The sequence below is a fragment of the Schistocerca americana genome, chromosome 3 (assembly GCF_021461395.2).
Source record: "Schistocerca americana isolate TAMUIC-IGC-003095 chromosome 3, iqSchAmer2.1, whole genome shotgun sequence".
Classification (NCBI taxonomy): Eukaryota; Metazoa; Arthropoda; class Insecta; order Orthoptera; family Acrididae; genus Schistocerca; species Schistocerca americana.
This window is the reverse complement of record NC_060121.1, coordinates 266007111-266032077: the sequence shown is the minus strand read 5'-3', so window position 1 is coordinate 266032077 and position 24967 is coordinate 266007111. Positions and strand designations below refer to the sequence as shown.

General features: G+C 36.5%; 1 protein-coding gene across 1 annotated transcript in view; it reads right to left on the bottom strand.

Annotated features, from left to right (window-relative positions):
• Positions 1-24967, bottom strand: part of LOC124607241 (disintegrin and metalloproteinase domain-containing protein 22) — a 1086760-nt gene that overhangs the window by 167573 nt on the left and 894220 nt on the right. The window contains exons 11-18 of the mRNA XM_047139515.1: positions 20950-21113; positions 16740-16907; positions 14615-14807; positions 14412-14523; positions 10423-10542; positions 5902-5983; positions 4328-4423; positions 2734-2920 (exon numbers count right to left, since the gene is read on the bottom strand). Of these exons, the coding sequence (XP_046995471.1) occupies positions 2734-2920; positions 4328-4423; positions 5902-5983; positions 10423-10542; positions 14412-14523; positions 14615-14807; positions 16740-16907; positions 20950-21113 (1122 nt within the window). The remainder of the gene's footprint in view (positions 1-2733; positions 2921-4327; positions 4424-5901; positions 5984-10422; positions 10543-14411; positions 14524-14614; positions 14808-16739; positions 16908-20949; positions 21114-24967) is intronic.

Below are 24967 nucleotides of genomic sequence, written 5' to 3'. Positions count from 1 at the left end.
AACAGAAATAAACCCTAATAACTGGGAAAATGAGATGACCTTCTGCCATGCAGCTCATGGTGGTTTGCAGAGTATAGATGTAGAAATAGATATAGACATAGAAGGCAGCTATTTGGACTTTCTGCTAATTCTCTGTGCTGATCTGCACGTTGTTGTCTGTGCCAAAATGTTGCCTTCATAGCCAGCAGTTCACGTGTGCAACGATGAAAATCACAGGGAGCCAAACCCAGGTTGTATGGTGGATAATCAAACACTTCCCATCAAAAATACTGCAGGAGCATCCTCATTGATTCTGCAGAGTGTGGCTGAGAATTGTCATAAAGAAGGAACTGCATAATAGTTGCATCGTTTGGGCTGCATGAAACCAGGCGAAATCTCTAACAGACACTGATACTTGGCAGGAGACACTACTTTCTGGGCATCTTTACATGCTCATTGTGCACTCAGCACTGGAAAGGGCAATGTGATGCATTCAACAGGCATACTAGAGACACAGTCCAACACATCTATCAAAAGTTTCATCAGATTTTCATTGTGGTTTCCATTTCAGGATAGATCAGACTTTACTTTCTGAACAGCCCTAGTACAAAAGTTGTAAATTCCTGCTAGAAGATGACAGGTCAGCAGAGCCGTGGGTAATCTTTTTAGAATATAAAATGAACATTAATCACTACTTCTGTTACAGCAGCTTCATTGCCATACAGAGCAAGGAAGAAGATTTTTTTTCCTAAAAAAAAGTGAGGACACACAGTGAGGAACAGAACGTAAGCCAATTTGTGGGCTCTTCAGGGGTCAACAAAGTAAAATTATCAAGTGCTTTTCTGCCAACACTATCATTACTTCATACAATATAGATTTAAATATATTATCCATCCCTAAAATAAAAAAAAAAACCAACTCTCTATAAGGTGGCTACAATACTTCATTGTGACATTTAAGTGAATTTTAGTGTATTCTGAGCAAATTGTGTGCCACTCTACTACAAAAACCCCATACAAGCTCTGATAATAACTCCCTTAAATATCAGATTTATTCTAAAGCCATTTTCCTGGTTGCAGCTGTATTCCATCATAATTGTGAGCCATAATGTTCATACATATTATTTTAATAAGCATTGCTTTAGGATAAACACAACACTTTTTAAAAATATTTTCAGTTGGTTTTGTGCTGAAATTCAATACACATTATGTTTTATGGGTAAGACTTCTTTACAAGAAGAGTCCTTATCATGACACTCTTTAACTATAATGTTCCATCTCAGTTTCATTTCCTTGATTGTACCTCTATTCACCTTTTGAGCTTTTATAACTAAATATTTTCATGCCACACCTTTTCTTGATAATTTTCTTCGATTAACTTGGTTTTTATATTGACTATTATGAGCTGTTTCTAGCTCTATGTCATAATCTCTCTAAATCCATTCTGTATCTTTATATTTCAACATAATTCTTTTCTTTTTTGCCTTTCTATAGTTCATAATATCAAGCCAATCACTTCCATTTATTAGCTGCTCAAGTGGTAAACAAGATCCTCTATGTATCTTATATCATGTCAGGTTCCAATTGGAATTAACATTATGGTTAATCACTGCTGGTTATTAAATAATTGATTTACTCCTTCTGTAGCAATTCTTCAGTCCATATTTAATCCATCTAACAACTTTCACTCTTTATCTTCAGCTTATTAGAATGATCATCATTTTTGCAACTCTCCAGTGAGGCACTCACGAAATATATATATGGAGTTTTAAAAAGTCAAAAAATACATTCAAGGTAATTGTGCACTCTCCCATATCTTGATAGACAATGATAAAGTGGGCTGGATGATCTGATATTCTGAATACAAAAGACAGAGGAAAGGAGAAGAAGAGATAGAAATGTAAAGAAGGATTTCAGTAGCGTGTAATGCTGAGCAGAGATGATAATCCTACAACATTTGGTGTGTGTGATAGCTAAACAGTTGGCCTTTAATCAAAGAATTTTAAAAATTATAAATGAACTGAATCTGAATGCCTAACAAGGTATCAGCCACAGGCAACTCAGGTATCATCCTACAATGCTAAAAAAACCAGTACCATCGATGAATCATCTGTAGAGTGTAAAATTGATGCCATATTATACAGTTAACATTTCAGATCAATATGACTCAATCAGTGGTATAAATTCATTTCCTCACTTGTATTGTGGCTATTTCTCTTTCTTTTTTCTTCTTTTCCCTCTTAAACTTTTGTATTTCCTTTATTTGACTGTTTACTTTTTACTCTTCTTATTTCTGACTTGCCAACCATGCCACTACTAAATTTTCAAATTTAATATTCTGTCCTATGCTGTCTCCCTTGAAGCAGGGTCCTGGATGCCCTCCCACTGATTTCTTGAAAACAATTAATGTGAGAGTGAGAAGTACACTGAAGCTTTTCTTACCCACTTCATGAGTAATTAATTCATTTTGTAATCAAACAACTATGGTAGTATTCTTGACTTCTTCCTGAAAACCTTTCCACAGACACCTATCTCAGGTAAGATTGTTGTGCACAGATATATTTTCTTTAACTTTTTGTTGACTGTTGAGGACACACACTTTTCAGGTGTAATAGTTTTTGTTGGGCAATGCTACTAACTTCAGGTTCAGTAATATTATCTGTTCTGTTCCTCACTGATACATATACGGATTTACATGTACAGATATTAATGGGTACACAAAGCAATATGTATCAGTAGAAATTGATTCACATACCGTAGGGGGTTTCCTTCTTCACCATATAAGGTTCCAAAGTATTTGTGATGCCGTTTTTTGTACCTCCAGCATGAGAGATGGTGGTAACTGTTGTGTAAAGAGGAGAAAGTGTCACCTCCAGCTGTATGGAGCAATCCGATCCACTCCATCCCATCTCACAGTAACATTTATTCACATTGGTGCAGACCTGTGAGAGAAATAAATTTTTCTGAAAATGATTATGTAACTGAACTTCACTGAAAGATTTTGAGGGCATATATGTTGAAAGATATTTCAAAATGATGAATGGTTGGACGATAAATAATTTAACTTCTCTATGCATGGAAAAAAAATTAAAGATTCACTTTTTAGTGTAGTGTACAATCAGTTGGGATCCCAGTGATCTAATATTTTATTGTTTATGACATCATGAATGATCTGTTACAGCTGTGCACATGAGCTTATGCACCATGCATTTGAAAATAACTGAACCATTGCAATTGGCAAATAATTTGAAATAAAACATTTTACTTCAAATAAATTGACAGCATTAGTGGAAAAATTAACTCTTTTAATTGTGTGAATCTTACTGAAAACTTGTGAAGAAACGGTACCATGATTTATATTTGTCTCAGTGGAAATGATGAAAGAAGTTTACAAACAGCACCACTTTTGTGGCCACTGCAAATGCACCAGGTTAGTGTCGCTAGGGATGAAAGAGGAGTATTTTTGGAGCGCACTGTGTGCAGTGGAACACAACACTGAGGAGAGTTACATTCCCATATTTTTTTGAAGGGTCATATTCATACTGCATTGAGGAATTAACAACTTATCAGATAAGGAATTGTTCTGCTAACCAAAAATGCCCAGCTCATGCAGCTTGTTCAGATATCGCTACCATACAAGGTACAACAATGCTGCAAAGGGTACTGAGAGGAATGCATTTAACATATGATGTGACAAAGAGGGGAAACTGTGGTGGATTCCAAAAAAAAAAAAGAATCTTTGTTCAAGAGGTGTCATCACACTCTGAAAGAATATACATAATGCCAAAGTATTGGTTTTAGAAGAAATATAACTGTATTATTTTGTATGTAATAATCTACAGGATGAAATATAATTGCAGGTCCCATGTGAACTACAACATATAATACATTAAACAAGTGTGAGGTTTCTGCTACTGACTTTTCTTCAGCACATTTTGTGTCTTAACTGATAAAGGCTGCTACCGTTCAGCATAGAAAGTCACAAGAGAGTCACAAGAGAGCAAAATTCCTCAATGATACAACACTACCAATACAAACTTAAAATAATATATATAAATAACTGCGACTCATTTTATTACGATGTTTCAGTGTATAACTCATCAGTTTAAAAACCAAAAATTTACGCTGTATTATCAATAAACTCATCAGCTGCACAAAAAGTGAGAGGCATGTGAAAATAAACTGAAAACAAGTGTTGTAAGACATGCATATTTCCATATATCTCACTGAGGAATAACTTGCCAAGTATATCAAAAAGAATGCGCAGAGGCTTATCATGTCAAAATGCACTAGCAGTGCAATACAGTAATTACATCTGAGATACTCCAAAGGCATGTGTTGATACTCACCCCATGTCCAGAACATTCTTCACTATGGTGATTACTTGGGCATTTATTGGGATCAATGTGGGGATACAGGCTAGTACACGTCTGATTCAGACAAATCTGTGAAATGAAGAGAGCAAAAATGTCATAATGAGTACTCACTTTACTGCACACCAGTTTGTCTAAATTACCAATGATTAGGCCATAACAGACTCCAAACAAAACACAAATTCACTAAATTGCAAGCAATCAAATTTTTTCTGTTTGTACTGTAGTTTTCATTGTATTTTAACAGTTCACATACTTGCTTTCTTGAGAAAGGTTATTCAAGTAAGATTGTGACTCAGCCAAATATTGCACTGTAATGAAATGAAATCCATCTTATACCAATATTGAGAATAAACATCAGATCTCATAATTTCAGAACTGAAAGTTATTGAACAAACTTTAAAATGTTGCTAAAAATAATATTACAACCAACAACTACAGACAGTAATAATGATTTACTCAATGTTGACATATGTTCATCTATGACTGATGCAGGCAATAAAGCCGAGGTAAGCTTATATACCAAAATAAAATATCAAGCAGCACACAGTTTTCCGATTCTCTGCATAATTATTATTACTGTACCTGATTAATCAGCTGGAAGTTAACATGTGTCTTTTATTAATTCTTAATCTATGTCTGCACCAGGCTTTGTCTTAGTTTTTTTTTTTTTTTTTTTTTTAATCTGTGGGTATTAGTGTGTATATGATGACATCCATAAAATACAAACTGTCTATGGATGGATAATAAATAAATTTTAGAAATTTCTTAGATGTCCCCTCACATATTTTTCCTCCATTTTGTACTTCTCCTTCTAAGTTCCAATTTCTTATAATGGAGCTGCTATAATAATAGGCATTTTAATGTTTTCTTTTGTCTTGCTGCATCATATGACATTACTGTAACTATACCTCATCATAAAATTATTGAAGCTCTTGTGGCCACTTGCTGATGTATTGCCCATTGTCTTTTATCTCAGGACCTTTACCTGACATTTCTTTGGTTAAAAAATGTTGGCCTAAGACCTCTAGACAAAACCAACAGGCTAGACATGAGTACTTTATCAGTTTTAATCAATAAAATATCTAGTCACATTATAGTTTCAGTACCAAAAACTACATCTCAAGTGTAAGAACAATATTTGTCAATGTGATATCTATAGTAAAGTATAGTATGATTTTGAATGTAAGTTTAATATACAGGACAAAACATAGGAAACTACATATCAATCACTGACACAGTAACAATTGAAATAAAATTTGTAGTAATACTGAAGTTTGCCCTTGTCTTCTATAATCCTTTAGATTCCACCCCTTGGCATGAGATGTTAGGAATAATTGGGAGACCAGTACACAGACATCTATGTGGCACTTCATAATAACGGGCCCTTAAAACCTGATATATTTCAAAGTATGAACTGCATTCTTTCCAGGTTCAGCAGACCACCAGATTATTAATGACATAATACTGCTTCTTCTTGCAATATCCATTTCCATATAAATTTTATGTATCTCAATCATAAAATAAAATTTATAAAATTGTGAACTTACCAAACTTTCTCCACATGGAGTTCCATCTTTCACTAGACCCATTAAAGGAAGTCCTGGAGAGTCAATTGCACCACTTGTTGCCCTACGGAGGAATTTTCATGAAAACTAGTATTTCCTTTAACACAACAAGCTAAAGGATCTAAAATTTAAAAATTAAATATATCAGTCTTAATAACAGTGCTGTAAATATTTTCAACTGAAAACAAAATGGTATTATGATAACAGAAATGACGAATTCTGTATGTTCATGCATAAGGAGGGAAAAAAGTAAAGTTATTTGAAGGAGGCAAGAACACTGTCCAAAATTTCCACATAGTTTTACAAAGTGCGTGATCTGAAAGGAAGAAACCTATCTGATCATTATACATGACATCATCAAATGTTATTTAAACTACTTAGGTTAGTTACATGACAAACTGTGGCTTTCTTTCTTTTCTGTTATTTAACAGTATACTGTATTCTTACGATGCATCTAAAGGATATTTAGTGGTTTACTCCTTGTAAAACAAATAAAACAAGGAAAAAGGACCACATTAACATTTGTCTGAATTACCTCCATTTTAAAGTTATAATGAAAGTAATCAGATCAAGGAATTCAAGGCAAAAATCAACAATTTAACTTTGTGATAATGTCATCTGTCAACCTCCTGATGCACTCCTTGATCACAATGGGTGGCTATGAGGATATGTTTCTAGTTGATGTTTACATACATTTGAGGAATGTCTGCCTTGAACTATTGACAATATTGTGAAAAGGAAACTTGCTATTCACCATATTAGCAGAGATGCTAAGTCGCAGATAGGCACAACAAAAAGACTGTCACAAATATAGCTTTTGGCCAGTAAGGCCTTCATTGAAATTAGACAACAAACACACACATACAGACTCACATAAATGCAACTCACACACACACACACACACACACACACACACACACACACACACACACACACATAACTGCAGTCTCAGTGTGGCCTCAGTTGCCTGAGACTGGACTGTAGTCATGCGTGTGTGAGTTGCATTGTTGTGACAGTCTTTTTGTTGTGCCTATCTGCGACTCAGCATCTCCACTATGTGGTGGGTAGCAACTTTCCTTTTCACAATATTGTTACATTCCATCCTGGATTTTCCATTGTTTGATTTTTGCCTTGAACTTTTCATAAGCTGCCTGATAAGTGTTCCCTTTAACCAAGGCAAAATATTTATTTTGTGAGCAGGCAAATGTAGTTTTTATGTAAGGCCACATCAAATATAATGGACACAAGGCAGTATCAAAATGTAGTTCCAAGCAGATCCTCTGGGTAATTGGTTAAAGTATAACTCAAGCCAAGCATTCATCTAGATGGATGTAGTAAACCTGATTTAATCAAAATAAAACTGACTGGTAGAACTAATTTTTAAAAGTGTAAGATATGATCAAGTAAATTCTTGTGTCAGCAGATTGACAAGTTGTTCATCAACCATCCTTTGTGTTGCAGAATTTTATAATTCTCTCTTGCATGCTGATTGTTGTTGCCTGAATTCGAGAAGGTGTTATCTCTTAAAGATGAAATTTTTTCAAACTCAAGGAAAATTTAATAAAACTTGTTTATCAGTTCAAACTGCTGCATCTGGATCAACAGATGAACAGTAGCAAAGCTGACCTACTGTATAAAATGGTCATATCATTCAGAGTATGTGCTGCACCATTCTGCCATGTAAAATATGGTGTATTCTCAGCACGTTGCTGCAGATCTAGGCCGCACCCCAAAATTTGTACTACTATGCTGATTTAGGTGTGCAGGAGGGTGGCAGGGGTGAAACCCTTGAGGGAATTGTGGCAGACATTGGCCAAGTATACTGTAGTCATGTTCATATTATGACAGTGCAGGAGGGAGAGATGCACTCAGGAAATTGACAACTGACTCCTTGTGCTGGGTTTTGGACCCACACTTTTATAGAGCTCAGTAAGGGCATTTATAATGAAGCGATACAGCAGAGATTCAGAGGCTTTATTTTAGATTGGTTCTGCCAAGGATTGTACCTGTCACCATTGTAAAAAATTGCTGCAACTACTGCTGAGCCAATGAAATTGGCATAATTTACCACAAGAAGCAAAGCATGTCAAACAAACCTAAATTACCCAGCAACTGCAAAGACCAAAGTATCTCCAAACTTAGATTAAATGTGCATGCCAGACTCGGACTTGAGTCTGAAACCTCTGCCTTCCACAGGCAAATATTTTACCGACTGAGCTATGCAGTTGCAACTCATGACCCACCCTCACAGCTTTACTTCCATCAGTACATCTCTCCTACTTTCCAAACTTCACAAAAGTTCTCCTGCATATCTTGTGAGACTATCACTACTGGCACAAAGGAATGTTTGTCAAAAGAAATGTGTGCTGTAAATGTATATCTTACTGTAGATGAGTATTACTCAGAGCTGAAACCAAGTTAGTTTATTTTGTGAAAGATAAAACAAATTGAAATTTTGTCATCTCAAGTGTATTGAGTTCCACAGAGATCATTGTGAGAAACAGTTTTTGGTTGCTGCAACAAATTGTAATTTATTATGTTTTTTATGAAACATATTTATTTACTATCTTATTGTCCAACTTAAATGATGGAACACAAGATCTGTAAAAAAGAAGATAAGAAACTGAAGAAATATACAGAAAAAAGGAAGGCAGTAAAACACATAAAAAGTAAAAGGTAAAGGAAGAATAAAAAAAATGATAAAATGGAAGGAGGAATGGTGAGCAAAGTGTAAGATATTATCAGGCAAACAAAGGTGACAGGGAGGGGAGAAAGGCACTTGATAACATGAGACATTACAAGTACTCTGGGCATGAGGTTCACAGCACATGCTAGTGATGAAGCTCTTGCTTGGGAATGGTGGCAATGAACATACTGATAAGTGTGAATATATGATGCACCTAAAGTACTGTCATGAGATAATAGAAAAAAAACTAAACCTCAAATACAGGCTGCACTACTACATTTATGAGAAGGCTCAATTAGACAGTATTTTGAGTTGCATTTCTCTCCCTCCTCTCTCCTTCCCACATAACTAAGAGCGACTCATCGCTGAGTACTAATACTATGTACATGATGCAGACACTAAATTGTGTTGGCAATCCTACCTAACAATTGAGCAGTGCAGAGCAATGATAATAATATAAGCTTTGTGCTTTGGGCCCATATGGAAATGAATATCAGAGAAATTCGTGACACAGATTTTCGTGAATGTTTATGTATACCATTTGGGCCAACAGCACAGACAAAGCTGGTTCCCCATAAGATACACATATGGCATGTGATAATCTCAAAACCAACAACAGTGTGCCTTAGGGCCTCATAGTTCTCAGCATCTCAATTTATATCCTCCCTCTCTCCTTCTACCTCATAGCAAAGGATAACTCATCTCCAACAGGACAGGTTTTATGTACTGGGACTTCTGGTGATGTGACTAATTTCAGAGGCAGTGTAAGGAAGTTCAAAGTCGAGAGCAACAGAAAAGCTGATCATTCTGTTTGTGAGTGATGTTTGGAAAGAAGCATACTAGTTACAAAGCAAAATTTAAGATTCAAGTTATCAGCAATGCAAAGCAACACAGAAAGTGGGAAGCTGGACACAGATGTCATGTTGGTGAAAAAAATGTTTGTTGGTTGTATGCAAATGAAGAGAAACTCTTAAATAGTTCAAAAAGCTTGTGATCACTTTGAGAGCAAAAGTGCAAACACCCAAATGTGTGAAAAAGACTTGCCTGATTTTGTAGCTCAAAAACAGGAAGTGTGGAAATGCCATTACAATGGAAATGATTTAAATTGTAGGCTGCACAATAGGACATAAAGATTTTGCCAGTGGAATTTTAAATTTTATATGGGTGTGCTCCACAATTTATGTAACAAAATAATCTATCTGTTCATCTGACAAAACAAAGTTGCCTTTTTTTATTATTTTTTTTAAAGCTATTGTGTTTATGAACAAGGTATAAGTCTTTGACGGTCTACAAAAGTAGCTGCAGTAACCTGTACTTGTATTAATTTCAACCCACAGGATAAAAGTACACATCATTTTGAAACTGATGATTTATGATCTAAGAAAAAAAAACCTTTATTATAGGTGAAACTATGATTTTTCAAGCCAACATTTAGAAAAAAAGATGCAGCCTATATTTGCACAAGAAAAGCTGTTAATCATCTACATGATGAAGTAGCATCAGTCGGCATGGTATTAATGCTGCAGAGAAAACATGAAAAGGGGCATAAAATGTTTCTGATACTCTTTCTATTTCTCTTGGTTAAGAATCTGTAGTTTTATAGGGCACAAATTTAGTCACTTATTTTATACAGTTACAGTTCTTCCACCACCTTTCAGGATTGTAGTCCATGGTTTTCATAACTTCACTTCCTTCAGTTTTTATAAAGAGTGTCCTTTTTTTAACAGAAGTGCAGTAGAAGAAGTTTAATAATTCAACATATGTGGTAGCTATTTTATCTAAACAAGAATGATGAAAAGAACATAATTGCTACTTACTTGCATTCATATTCAATTCCTTTGATGGAAATAATTGTCCTGGAGTACAGCTGGTCTAGTCCAGGTACAATCGGATATCGGTTCCCTAACTGACACTGCAGGGATCCACAGCGAACATTCCTACGGAAGTAATACATATGTAGCTTCATTATTTAACAGCCACCTCAGAAATATCAGTAGGATGTATGACGACAACTACATGTAAAGTTTTACACCATATATACGACTTTGCACCTTAGAGTACACTCGTTATGAAATTTACTCCTGTCACGAAGCATAAGCTACTAAAAAAATAATCTTGAAAGAATGAAAATGCAACCAAATAACTTTTTATATAATATTTTAGAACACCATCATTTTTATTTATAATTTTTTTCAACTTCAAATGCAGTTTCTCATTTACTTTGTAGATTGGTATTAATTATTTTAGCAGAAAACTTTGAAACCCATATAGAAATTATACTGACAATTTACCATAAAAATCCAAAACAATGAAAAGATCCATTAATGAGAAACTTAATATGTTAAAAAGTTCAAATAAACAACATTTCAGAATTCTGCTACGATTTCACCACAATCATTTGATAATTTATTTTTATATGTATTGACAACACTGAACACATCATTTGGAGATAGTAATGGAACTGTTCAATGCTCATCCTTTTTTTCCCCTAACTCAGGGAAGCCGATACACTATACTTCAGAACACAATCCAAAGAGATGAAAATTATAGCCTGAAGATTTTCTAGAATTTTGAGTAAATGCACACTGATGAAGCATAATGCTGACATAAAATTTACTATTTTAAGAGAAACATAATAATTTTTGTATTTCTGCTACACATCATAGTTTTGTTAATTTGTGAAGCCAAGAATATTTTGATTTAATATTATATTCACACTTATTGTTTTGCACAACTGTTCAAAAAGACAGAATTAACAAAAGACTGTATTTCTTTTCAATTTCATGAAATGTTAATCATCTGTAATTCTTTGGTCAAGGACATAGATTATGTCGATCGTATACATCCTCATTCACTAAAGGAGTATGAATTATGTTTTGGTGTGAGACAGTTGGAAGTTAGCAGTTCTTGGTAAGCATTGTGTTAGTTTGTGGATTATGTTTTGGCGCGAGACAGTTGGAAGTTAGCAGTTCTCGGTAAGCATTGTGTTAGTTTGTGGAAACTGCAGAATATGGAATAAAGCCATTGTGATGAGAATATATGTTCCTGCTTCATGATACTATTGATTTACAATATGGATAAACAGAATATGGACACCTCTTTGCAGCTTTAGTATTAAGAAATCATTAACCTGTGACAACTGTGCCAACACAAAGAAGGACTTACAGCAAATGATGAGAAATAAGTTAAGTGCAAGGTACTTTTTACAGATTCTCTCACTCCCTACTTTGGGTCATTCTGTGTCAAATCAGGGACATTTTGGTGGATCATAAGGAGACCATTTCAGAATTTAGTCATTTTGGTACATGGATGCCTAAGGTACACGGATACCTACATGTCAGGCTTTTAGTAGCTGAAATTTGGAGTGATTAATAACATTGCAATTAGACTTCAGAATTTTTACTGGTTATAAAGAGAATAGAGGCTTCAGATGATGTAGGATATAGATAAATATTATCAAACATATTTCAGAATGCTTTTCTTAAAATCTTATTAAAATTATGTGGCACAACTACCATGAAAGACATTTTGTTGTAAAATAACAACACCATGATGTTGTAAGTTTTTGTCCTATTACTTTGCAACTAGTGTGAACCTAATGATCTTCTTCCCACAGAATTTTCACCATAAATAATATATAATTTATAACAGCTTATTTTGTTTTTTCCCCTACAACAAACTGGCTTTTCTTCAAAACTCTGGGCTATCTACAAAGGAAGTATTCAGATTTAAATTTTCTGCTATTGTAACCAAAAAAGCTATTAAAAGTGTCTGTTATTTTGGAGCCAAATTTGGTCAGTTTGTATTTCATTTTAAATTAATTTCCTCATTTCTCTGATAATTTTTTTTCCTGTAACATTTTATAATGTTCCAAACAGAACTTATCTCCCCCAAGGGACACTGTCTTACTGAAGGCACCTTCAGTGCTGGGCAGGAGGGTTTGCATGTTTCTGATGAAGCCAAGGGCTGTGCTGGCAGTGGCACAGCTTCCAGCAGGATCACCCAATCTGAAGTGGCCTTGGCAGAAGAGAGAGAGAAAGAGTGTTCCACAACATACGGCAGAGAGAGCTCTACATGTGTAATGAAGCTAGCTTCCGTACAGGTGTGAACATGACACAAATATTGTTTCTCCAGGTTGAGGGTTGTACAGGGGCTGATAACACCATACTGTAAAAAAAGGTACTGCAAAAACTTAACGGAACCATTGGCTATAGCAAGGTCAAATCTGAGGACAATGCTTCAGCCTGGAAAAATGGAAGAAGTGGCCAACGAAATTTTAAAATGTAAGTATGATGTTGTAGGGCTACAGGAAATAAGAGGGAAAGGCTTGCTCTATGGTGAGCCAGAGGAAAGAATCAGCCAATATGAAACAGGGTTCATAATAAGCAGGAAAGCTAGGAAAACTTTATTAGAATTTGAGCCCATAAATGGAAGAACGTGCAGATTACAATAAGAGATAAATTTAGGAATATATCAATAGTAAATGCACATAAACCAATGGAGAAAAAGGATGGTATAATAAAAGAATGGTTCTATGCAGATCTGGGAAAAAGTATGTTGCACAGTACCTAAGAATGATTTGGTGTTAGTAGTAGGATTAATGCAGAAATATGGAGAAACAAACATCAACTTGGAGTTTTTGGAAAACATTTATTGCATGATGAAAACAATGATAATTGAGCTGTAATTTGCCACCAGCACCCTGTTAACAACATGTCTGTGGTCGGTACCATTGCTCCTCTGATGGCCATATTGGTCAAGCCCTGTCCAGCAGCACTGCTGGTACGTGCTGATGCCTCACCAGCCCATTGGAGTCTTCATTCCCCTGGCTGCTCCTGTGGCTTTCCTCATCTGTTTCCAACAGTGTACGTGCGTCTCACCAAATGGCTCCAGTCGGTTACCAGGTTTGCTTTCATGGACAGTGGCTGGTCACCTCTGACCCTGCAGTAGTTCCTTCTGGGACCACTCCACAGGCTGGCCATATCAGTCTGCACCACCGGTGCCACTGTTTTCTTGCAATTTATTTTTTGTTTCATGCTTGCTCTCTGCCCACTTCTTCACAGCCAGGCCTGGACAGCCCACCAAATTTGTAGATATTGCTTTACAACATCATGTATCAGGTTCTGGGGAAAAGGGTTGCAGCCCCTCATCTTTGGATATCATCTGCACCAACCTGAGGGAGACAACTCCCCCCTGTGGCACCCACCAGCTCTGCAATCCCCTTCTTTGGTTGGCCCCAGCAGTCACAGCTGAGGAATAGCTTGCAGGATCTTTTGGCTAGTGGCAAGTAGCTCTGCCATCTTTTTCTTAAACAGGACGGGAGGCCTAGTAGCTGTTTGCTCAGATCCAGCCCAAGTGCCAGCTGTATCCCGCAGCCCATCCATTCGGGCTTCCAACCATATCTGCACTGCATCACACAACAATGCTCATCCAGCCGCTACTGGGAATGACACTTTACATTGAGTGGCCAACAATCTTTGTCGGAGTCTGCCACTTCCTCCGATCCTGGCCCTCCCAGAACTCCATGCCACTGTGCTGGTAGTGTGACTGTGTAACACTGATTGTGTACTTGTGCTAGTCTGATCAATGGACTGACATTGGTACAGACTTTGATTCTGTTATTCGTATTCATATATGATCAGGGACAATAATTTCAGTTGTTATTCTGGTTTTTGATGAACTCAGCTTTGTTGTGATGCTGTAATAAAAGTATACTTAAACACAACCTAGGATCATCATTCATCAATCATGTGCATGCAGTTTACAATAAAGGACACAAAACTAGGAATACATTATTGTGACTTACTCAGGTTCACACTTGATGTATTGGCCTGTTGTAGCATCCATTCCACAATGCCCATTGATGGAACCCTTTGAGTTAAACTGGTTGTAACACTGTTCATCTGCTGCAATGCCTCCTGTATTGAAATTATTTAGTGTTAACCAATAAAAAAATATCATAATATTCTGATAAAAAGAGTTCTATATTCAAAACAGATAACATTTTACCATATCCCCAGATGAGTTCACACTGAATATTCAGTGTGGGGCACACTCCATTAAAACAATATCCCTTGTTCCCACATGGTGTGCCATTCTTCTTGTGGATATCAGGAGGACACTCGCCACTTTGACCAGTACAGTGCTCAGGTAGATCACACTCATTTGTTGCATCACGACAAAGGACACCTCTTGACAAAAGCTGCAGAAAGAAACAAAAATCATAGATACACTTCTAATTTAAATAGATGTGCTTTTAAGTACAACAACAATAAGAAATAAAAAATAGGTTGTACTTATTGTGTTTACCCTCAGTTTTCTGTGTACTGTATTTTAGTTAGTTTCTAACATAGTGATATAAACTTGTACTTTGTGGGTAGGTTCTAGATTGATATGACATGGCGTAGGTTAGTTCAGTTCACAATGTTTCTTCAATTAAGGATGATTTCTTTCATTTCTTTTTACACATAATTGGTAAAATTATCTGATTATTCTGTTTACAAATAGGATTCATACAACCTACACATTAATAGGGCACACAATCAGTATCAGCTATGTTTTTGCTTTTTGATTTCTTACCTCTTTGATTGAAGACTGTGTGCTCAACTATATTATAAAAATGAAGGCTATATCCTAAAAATGAGATCAACATACAAGGATCTCGGTTGTAGAATTTCACAGAGAAGTATTCTGGGGCCTTTGTTGTTTCTTGTATATATCAGTGATCTAATGCAGCCACAAAGCTCAAAGTTAGTGAACTGTGCTGATGGCATATCTTTTATTATTTGGGTCTGACCATAGAATATCTTACCATGAAGAAACTTACATTCAATTAGGATAGGAAAGCTATCAGGAAGATTTTATTAAATTGTAATCAACCTGAAGTCAACATAAATATCAAATCACTGTCTTTGGTTGAAACATCTGACAAGCATAAATTTCTAGCTACTGTGTAAGATAAGTAACATAGATGGAAAGAGTATATAAGTTGCATCCATAAAAAGATTAACTGCAACATATACTTATTGAAATATCTTGCAGTTATAATAATTCCTTCCAACTTAAAACAAATCTGCTATGGATTACCCCACTCACAACTGTAAAATGGTGTGACATTTGGGATGGTGAGCCTGCAGTCTACATGACAGGCTATTCAGGCTATAGTAGCAGCTGGTTACAAAAATTATAAAAATATGTAAACACCAGTCCTGTGGGCACAATTTCATAAAGTATGATTTACAAAGTATTCACTTCGCATGTTGTTAAGAGAATGATATTTTTCAAAGAGAATGGAGAAAATAGCATAATGAAAAGAGTCATTCAACATAACAACATGTGAACCAAAGATGATTATCATATGATTCTGAGTGATATAAGACCTATTAATCACTCTGAACTCTTTAGTTACTCTGTGTGGAAGAAAATCGCATTGAGCTATCTAACTTGGTTGGTAATCTAGCCATGGCATTAGGCATATTTTGTTTTTACATTGAGTTTTAATGTGGTTCTGAGCCATAAAGGAAACCAAAGTTCATAGAGAAGGAACCATGAACATTTTTTCAAAGCTCGAGGGATTGGGCCTAAATGGCTACTTCAGGTAAGCTGATATTCAATATTCAGAATTACACTTATCATACAGTAGAGGATTTTAATAGTGTGTTCAATTTGATCCCACAAACAGCCTCCATGCTACGTAAACCACATTTGATCCACCATTATTTCCCATTTCTGGTATATCAATTACAGAGCTTATACAGGGTGGTCAGAATCAGTCTGAAAGGCTTGTAAGGATGTTGCAGGGGAGGTTGTGCAGAGAAATAATTGTTAAGAAAAAAATTTGATACATTGCACTATTTCCGAGCTATTTGCAATTGAAGTTACCCAACACACGCTTCACAGAAGTGAGCCGATTACACATTTATTGCTCTATCAACAGGACAGTAAAGAAATCCAGACAGATGGAAATCTGTGTTGAGCCACATGGTACCCTTGCAATTACTGCCTCAGTGTACCATTGCCCATAAAAAGTAAATAAGGTTACAGTTCTGGTCTAGCAAACAGTTTTGAATAGCCTGGAAATTACAGCTCATGTATTTTGCATTAGCAATACCGGAGACATTAGATGTTCACTTACCCTGCAGTTGGTACAGCATGGGCCTGTGGCACAGTCAGCCTCTTTGGTGAGCTTGCAGGTGATAGGATCACAACATGGATCATGCTGGTGGCACTCATCGATTGTGCCACAGTCACAATCTTCACCCTCTTCGACTAGCCCATTGCCGCAGGTTCTTCGCACCTCCAGCTGTTATGTTGTCAATAACATGAAACAAAAGATATGAGTTTGCAGAAGAATGCTAATATATCAGCAAAAAGAGATGTTCAATGATCAGAATTTGTTGAAATGTGATATACCTGGTGATCAAAAAGTCAGTATAAATTTGAAAACTTAATAAACCACAGAATAATGTAGATAGAGAGGTAAAAATTGACACACATGCTTGGGATGACTTGGGGTTTTATTAGAACAAAAAAAAAGCAAAGTACTGCTAGACACATGAAAGATCTCTTGTGCGCGTCGTTTGGTGATGATCATGTGCTCAGCTGCCACTTTCGTCATGCTTGGCCTCCCAGGTCCCCGGACGTCAGTCCGTGTGATTATTGGCTTTGGGGTTACCTGAAGTCGCAGGTGTATCGTGATCAACCGACATCTCTAGGGATACTGAAAGACAACATCCGACACCAATGCCTCACCATAACTCCGAACATGCTTTACAGTGCTGTTCACAACATTATTCCTCAACTACAGCTATTGTTGAGGAATGATGGTGGACATATTGAGCATTTCCTGTAAAGAACATCATCTTTGCTTTGTTTTACTTTGTTATACTAATTATTGCTATTCTGAACAGATGAAGTGCCATCTGTCGGACATTTTTTGAACGTTTGTATTTTCTTGGTTGTAATAAAACCCCATGTCATTCCAAGCATGTGTGTCAATTTGTACCTCTCTATCTACATATTCCATGATTTATTCAGTTTTCAAATTTATATTGGCTTTTTGAACACCCGGTAGTTATGAATTTGTAATTAATGCCTAGTCTACAATAAACCCTAAATTTTTACAGATGAACAACCTGTTCACTTCAAGCAAATTATGTGTCTGTGCATCTTGGGTTCATAGTATTCAAACAGGAGAAACTGAATAATCAACTATTATATTTTTAAGCTTCTAAGGAGAAACAATACTCCAGAGTGGTAGTGGGCATACATGGTTTATCAAAAGTGATTACTACACTGTCCAGCCATATTAATGTGCCTCCCTGTCAAAAGCCTGAATATGTTTGCCAACAATAGATTCATACTTGTGTTGATCCACCATGCCTTCCAGGTTTACAAGACCACCCAAGGAATGCCATGAAAACATTCCTCAGACCATAACACTCCCTCCTCTGGCCTGGACCCTTCTATGATTATTGCACGGTGATTACTTTCAGCTGTTTCAAGACATACGCACCAATGGCCATCTGTTCGATAGATCATAAAATGTGATTCATCTGAAAAGATATCCTGTTGCCACTTAGTGGAAGTCCAGTTGCAATATTAGCATGTGAATTCCAATTCCAGCCTTCATTGCTGATGAACAGCAGTCAGCATAAGTGGATGAACCAGGCACTCTGCTGCAGAGGCCCATATGCAAGCAACATTTGCTGGATAGCCATTAGGAGACACTTTTCGTAGCACCTGGGCAGCACATGAACAGTTTGGAAATTTAGCTATTTTGGAAATGCTTCCACCCTTGGCCCGAGAGGCAATGATCATCTCTTTTGGATATCAGATAAATCACTCCATTTCTGCATTATGCCTACGACTGTATTCCGCATCCCCTGACACGCTTTACATATCCTCAATTGCTAGTGATGCCATCTGCTGTCTGTGACTGGGTATTGCACACTGATGTCAAACAGAGATGGTGGTCACATTAATCTGACTGCACTGTGTATATTCATTGTGCTACATTTTAAGTGTTCTGAGCAGGAAACAGTGATGAACCAGTTTGTGACATATAATTTTTTTTTTCCTCACATTGATACAAATTGCAAAAGTAACTATGACAAAATGATGTGTCCTAGAAAGTGTGTGTCATGTTTTGTTGTCTTTTATCTGTGAAAGGAAGATAACCATAAAGAAACCATTTAACATATGATATGGCAGCTTAATTAAAAGAATCAGCATGAAGACACAAATCTACCACACCGGAGGAACTACATATATTTATTGTGGAAAAACATACACATAATTTCACAGTTTGGAAAACTGCTGATAAGGTTACGCTGACTGCGATGACAGAAAACAATGGTTACAAAATCTGTGCCCAAACTGACTTTAAAATTTAACAGGCCAAAAGAAAATCTGCTTTCAACAGTTCTCTGTTTCCATGCCATTTTTGTTTTTACAGATCATTTGCTGAAAAAGGCTTTCTTTGCTCTCCCTCAATCTGAATCTCTTGTCTTTCTTCTGCAATATTATTTTGTAAACAGAAAAATTTCTTTCCATGTGTTCCACTGAGACTGCTATTTCTCTGTTCCCTTTACTGTCTTATTTCTATTCTGAAATTTTCTTTCAATATTCCGGGTGATCAAAAAGTCAGTATAAATTTGAAAACTGAATAAATCACGGAATAATGTAGATAGAGAGGTATAAATTGACACACATGCTTGGAATGACATGGGGTTTTATTAGAACCAAAAAAATACAAACGTTCAAAAAGTGTCTGACAGATGGCGCTTCATCTGATCAGAATAATAATAATTAGCATAACAAAGTAAGACAAAGCAAAGATGATGTTCTTTACAGGAAATGCTCAATACGTCCACCATCATTCCTCAACAATAGCTGTAGTCGAGGAATAATGTTGTGAACAGCACTGTAAAGCATGTCTGGAGTTGTGATGAGGCATTGGTGTCGGATGTTGTCTTTCAGCATCCTTAGAGATGTCGGTCGATCACGATACACTTGCGACTTCAGGTAACCCCAAAGCCAATAATCACATGGACTGAGGTCTGGGGACCTGGGAGGCCAAGCATGACGAAAGTGGCGGCTGAGCACACGATCATCACCAAACGATGCGCACAAGAGATCTTTCACGCGTCTAGCAATACTTTTTTTTTCCTTTGGTTCTAATAAAACCCCATGTCATTCCACGGATTTCCATGGTTTATTAAGTTTACAAATTTATACTGACTTTTTGATCACCTATTCTTTAGCACGCAAGTTAAATAAAAGTCACCCCGCATTACACCCTTCTAAACAAAAGTTATCCTCCTTGAAACCTCAACAGGATCAAAAAAGGAGCATTAAAACCTATTATTCAAACAGAAGAACAAACACGCTTTTTGCCAAAAACAATAACTTCAGAGGAAGGCTACACAAGTCTCTGATACAATTGTGCATAGTAAAAGCTCTGTCTTATTCACGCCTACTTTCAGATTAAGGACACCTTTGTCTTTTTTGGCTTTGCTATGCTGAAATGTACAGTAGGACAAGAGTACTATGGATTAGAAGCAAGAGAGAATATGGAACATAGCATCTAATAAATTAAATAGTGTCCTTTCAGACTTTTATGGTGAAACTGAGCATCTAAGTTTGCAGTCAAGTTTTCTTTTGACAATATTTTGATAATTCTCTAGACCTATTATACCTTGGATTATAGATCTTTAACTAGATTCAAATAACACCACAAAGTAGAGAGCAGCTAGCCAATAATAATAATAATTTGGGTGCTTTTGGTTGCAACACCTTCAAGTTGGAATTGTTCATATTTGCTTGGGTTAAAAATAAAAGAACCTTAGCAAACAATCTATATAGCCTCTGATGATGAAATTTTATGTAACAATCAGTGACAATGGCACAATGACAAACATAAAATACCAAAAACCATTTCAAAATAAAATACCCACTGTGAAACCTGCAACATACAATCATGTTACACAATACTACAATCTGCAATGTTTTTTGTTCCACTGGTTGATGTTTTTAACAAATGTTTTATTTTTTTTATTTTCTAAATTATTTAACACAAGTCAGCATCTGTTTCTATGTTCATGGTGCTACACATACTCTAAATTAGTATTCAAGAGTGTTGTAACATGGACATTAGAACGCAAATGAACGTGACTCAAAAAGGAATGTAATATCACAAGGGAAAGCCAAATATTTGAAAAAAAAAGAAAGAAAAGTGGTACCAAAATGCTGCAATCTGTGTCGTAAATCAATAGCCTTTGACAGTGCAGCAGTTACAGTATGCAGCTGACAGTAGTGGAAGCATTTGGGGAGAGGGCACTGACCTCATTGGGCTTGTTGAGCAAACAGATGCCATGCCCTATCCGCAGGGCATCGATGTAGTCAGACAGGCTGCACTCTGAGAACTTGTAGGGCTGCACATTGTCCTGGCCCACAATGGACTGCGCCATGATGCAGCCGTGCCAGTCTCGGCAAAAGCACTCCTCTCCTGTAACAGTACAATGTCCAGTCAAATATAAACGAGAATACTGTAATAAACCCTTATTGAATCAAGATGATTGAGAAGTACATGGGATTGCATTCCATCACCACCCTAAACACTTAAAAAGCCTTGATCTGACTGATTCTCTTCGAAATGCAAATAATTTCACTCACTGTAGGTGATCAGGCTTTCCAAATCATGCATTGAACATTATTTTATGAATCTGTTAAGTCTCTCCTGCATGAATATTTTACCAGCTCCACAAAGTCTCCACTTGTGTCATCCACTTCTATCGTCTCAACACACTGCTATCCAACTCTGCACCTACATACACACTACATTGTCTCCCACTCTCATTCATGAAATAGACTCTGAATACATCCCTTCTATCAGATGTAACCTCTATCCTTGTTGCACTGTTCCTAAGATTCATGTTTTCCAGCCAGCAACAAAATAATATCATCCCCTACTCAACACACATCCATTTTCTCTGCTGGTATCCCAAATTCTATGCTGTTAATAACTTCTCATCTGTCAATCTCACAAACAATTCTTTCCTGTTATGGGTTCCTCCTATGCAACGCAGTGAAGACCTTAATTTTTTCATATTCAAAGCTTCATTAGCATTACTTTAAAACACAAAGGTAGTTTTAAACTGTCTAAGTAACCCCTTCAGTAACTGAAATTAGTGTAAATATTTAAAATCTTTTTTATTTCCAGCTCATTTGGCTGAAGAACAGAAAATTATTCTTTTACCAGCCCACACTTAACCTTGAAGAATGAAGGACTTGATTTCACAATAAAAATTAAGTTTAATTTACTCAGTATCTAGTGTTTGGCTTCTTAGGTTTTCATCAGGTGACAACAAATGTCACAACTATAGCTAGTGTACCATGGGACAGACATATATAGGAGTCTATTCAGAAGTTACAATACCACAAATGGCACACAAATGGGATACAAAAATACCGGTATATTGTTTTATTATACAGATGTAGTTGATTTTACTGTTCTAATTATCTGGTTGCCTTGAAATGTGTCAACTAGATAACAGCAAAGCCAACTTTATATTTGAAATTTTATGTGGTGTCATTGCAATCGATACTGCTGAAAGCAACACCCTGCGATAGTTGGTAACACATTGCAAGAATTCCTCGGATGCTGATAGTGGCCAAACAAGACACTGCCATGGACAATGGTGCACACCTGCCGGGTCCAGCTGCTGACAAGGGCAACCTCTGTGTACTGGATAAAGAACAGACCAACAGCAGCCAAGCAGGCTAAGTTCAGCTGATTGTGGACTGGAGATCACATCACATTGCATCCTGCCTTGCCGACTGTGTTTTCATGTTGATGTATTTTGTTGTTATTCTCAGACTCAGATTTGGGATTGTACTTTGGGACTGACTCAAGTAAAGTAAAGACACATTTACTAACTATTGGCACAGATTAAGTATTTGTCCTTGTGCAGACCTCCGACAGTCACAGTTCGCTGCTCCACTACTCCGGGCCACCTCCCTTCATATGTTGGTATGCCACAGAAGGATACCACATATTACAATTCATTTTTGAATTAAATTTATATTTAAGATAAGCAGCTGTGACAACTTCTGCACTGCCTAATGTCTCTGCCCAGTGTTAGAACACTACAGGTCGTGGCAATCAGTTGTCAGCCGATGATGGCCTAAGAAGCCAAAACAGGGACAGTGAATAAATAAAAAAATTGAGCAGAACAGCAAGAAAGTGCTTCTTTTTTGTTCTAATTGAAAAAATTAATTAAAAGTGAAAAAAGTTCTTTTTATTCTTTACACGTGGATCAGTAAGTAAATGTCAAACTGCAAATCCAATGGTCAGGCGTCAAGCGGTGCAAGATTTTTTTCTGTGACTCATCACTTCCTTGATAATTGAAAATAATTTGTAAACATGAAAGCAGCCAGTTTGCAGAAAGGTCTGGAGTTCACTTCAAACTGTAGGCACACCTTGTAACTGGCTGGATAAGTAGAGCTAGAGAATACCGTCTCCAACAGCACCAAGCCAAGAAGAGCACTGTGTGTGTTCAAACAAACTTTCAGGTTAATGTCAGCTTTAGCTTTACCTTAACTTTACATAAAGAAAGTGGGATTGACTAGTAGATTAGCATTTCACTGTGCTTTATGGTGGACCAGGAGATGAATTCAAGAGACCACTAATTTCTGGTACTTTGTGTAATTTATATTTATTTAGAATCTGCTTTGTACTTAATACTTCAAAGAACAATGAGTACTTTTCATTCCTGATGTCATATACAAGTTTTAAAAAAAGTTACAAGGGAAACTGTAGCAAGGAATAAGTACAGTTTGTTCTAAATATCCAGGAAAGGGTCAGCCTTCTGAAGACTTGAAACAGCACAGAAGGCGACTGCCTGAGCACTTGTGAGTGCTCTGTTTTTTTTTATTATTATTATTATTTTTAGCTTTATGAAGCAGCTTCTAAATATAAATATAAATTGCACACAGTATCAAATATTAGTGCTCACTTGAATTCTTCACCTGATCTACTGCGAAACCCCCCAAGTCCTTTAACAAAATACATCACATGTACAAACTGGAATGAACAAACCAAGAGTAAGAGCCACCCAGACAGTAATGTTTAAAGCAAATTGACAGTCAATTCATAACACATAGTTCTAGCAACAAAACCGACTCTCTCTGTGGATTATAGTTTCAGGTATAATGGATTACACCCAGTGCAGTAAGAGTGAACCAAAATGACAAATTTTCTGGATGGTGTATGACTGTTTCTGGAATGCTGAATCATAACAGATCAGCATGAACTGCTTTACTGTAATGATTAACAGAAGTTTAAACTGTTTCAAAAATGAGTGAACAACAGACAGTTTTCCATGTAAATTAGCTGATGCTAGTTGAAGGATGCTCTGGACATTAGTCACCACATCATATTCCCCCGGGGAACTGGTAAATAGGGTATTACGTCCAGCCATTATCACTGCCAGGCAACATTCTACTGCAATGCACACACACATGCTACCCATTTATTTCCCACACAAGAATTCATTTATCAGCATGAAGTCAATGTTCGGGTCCACTCTTCATGTATCCACTATTAATATTTACTTGTCCATTGTAGGAATGGCAGTTTGTCATGCTGACTGAACAGTGGTATTACACACATAGCAGGCACATCTGAATAAAGTCTGATGTCAAGCAGGCAACTTTGGACAACATGAAGTTTCACACTTGTAATGTTTTTTTGTGCTGTTAAAGAGTTGCATACAGCTACAAATACTGGATTCCAGTAGTCTTAAATATGTGGGAATAACATTTGTTGACATAGAGGTAACTTTCACTACTTATTCATTTATTCATTCATTCACACATCATGTTTTGTAAATCTCATCACAAAGGATAGCCTTCAGGAATGTGGAGCAAGTCAAGCTATACATTAACAAGGAGAAAGAACCCCTGATGTCTTATTCTCTAAAGTAACAGTAGGTCTATACTAACAACCCAAACTGTGTTAATCTAATGACACTGATAATTATAGTAATTATTTTATATATTTGTGGGCTATATTAGGAGAAAAACGGCTCCTCTTCGTCTTTTCCTGGCCTTATCCTGTATCTTCACAGGGTCAGCATGTTAACATGTGTTTTGCAATGTTAGTGGTAGATGATGGGCGGATGCCCTTTCTGTTGCCACAGCTATCCAGGCAAGCATGAGGAAAACAGCTATTTTCACACAGGACAGTGTCCCTTCTACTATACCACTATCCTGCTGTTTTTAACTAATAATCCAAACAAAGCATTTATACAGTTTTACACAGATTGCTATCAGCTACCTATGGCCAAGTCAGAATGATGC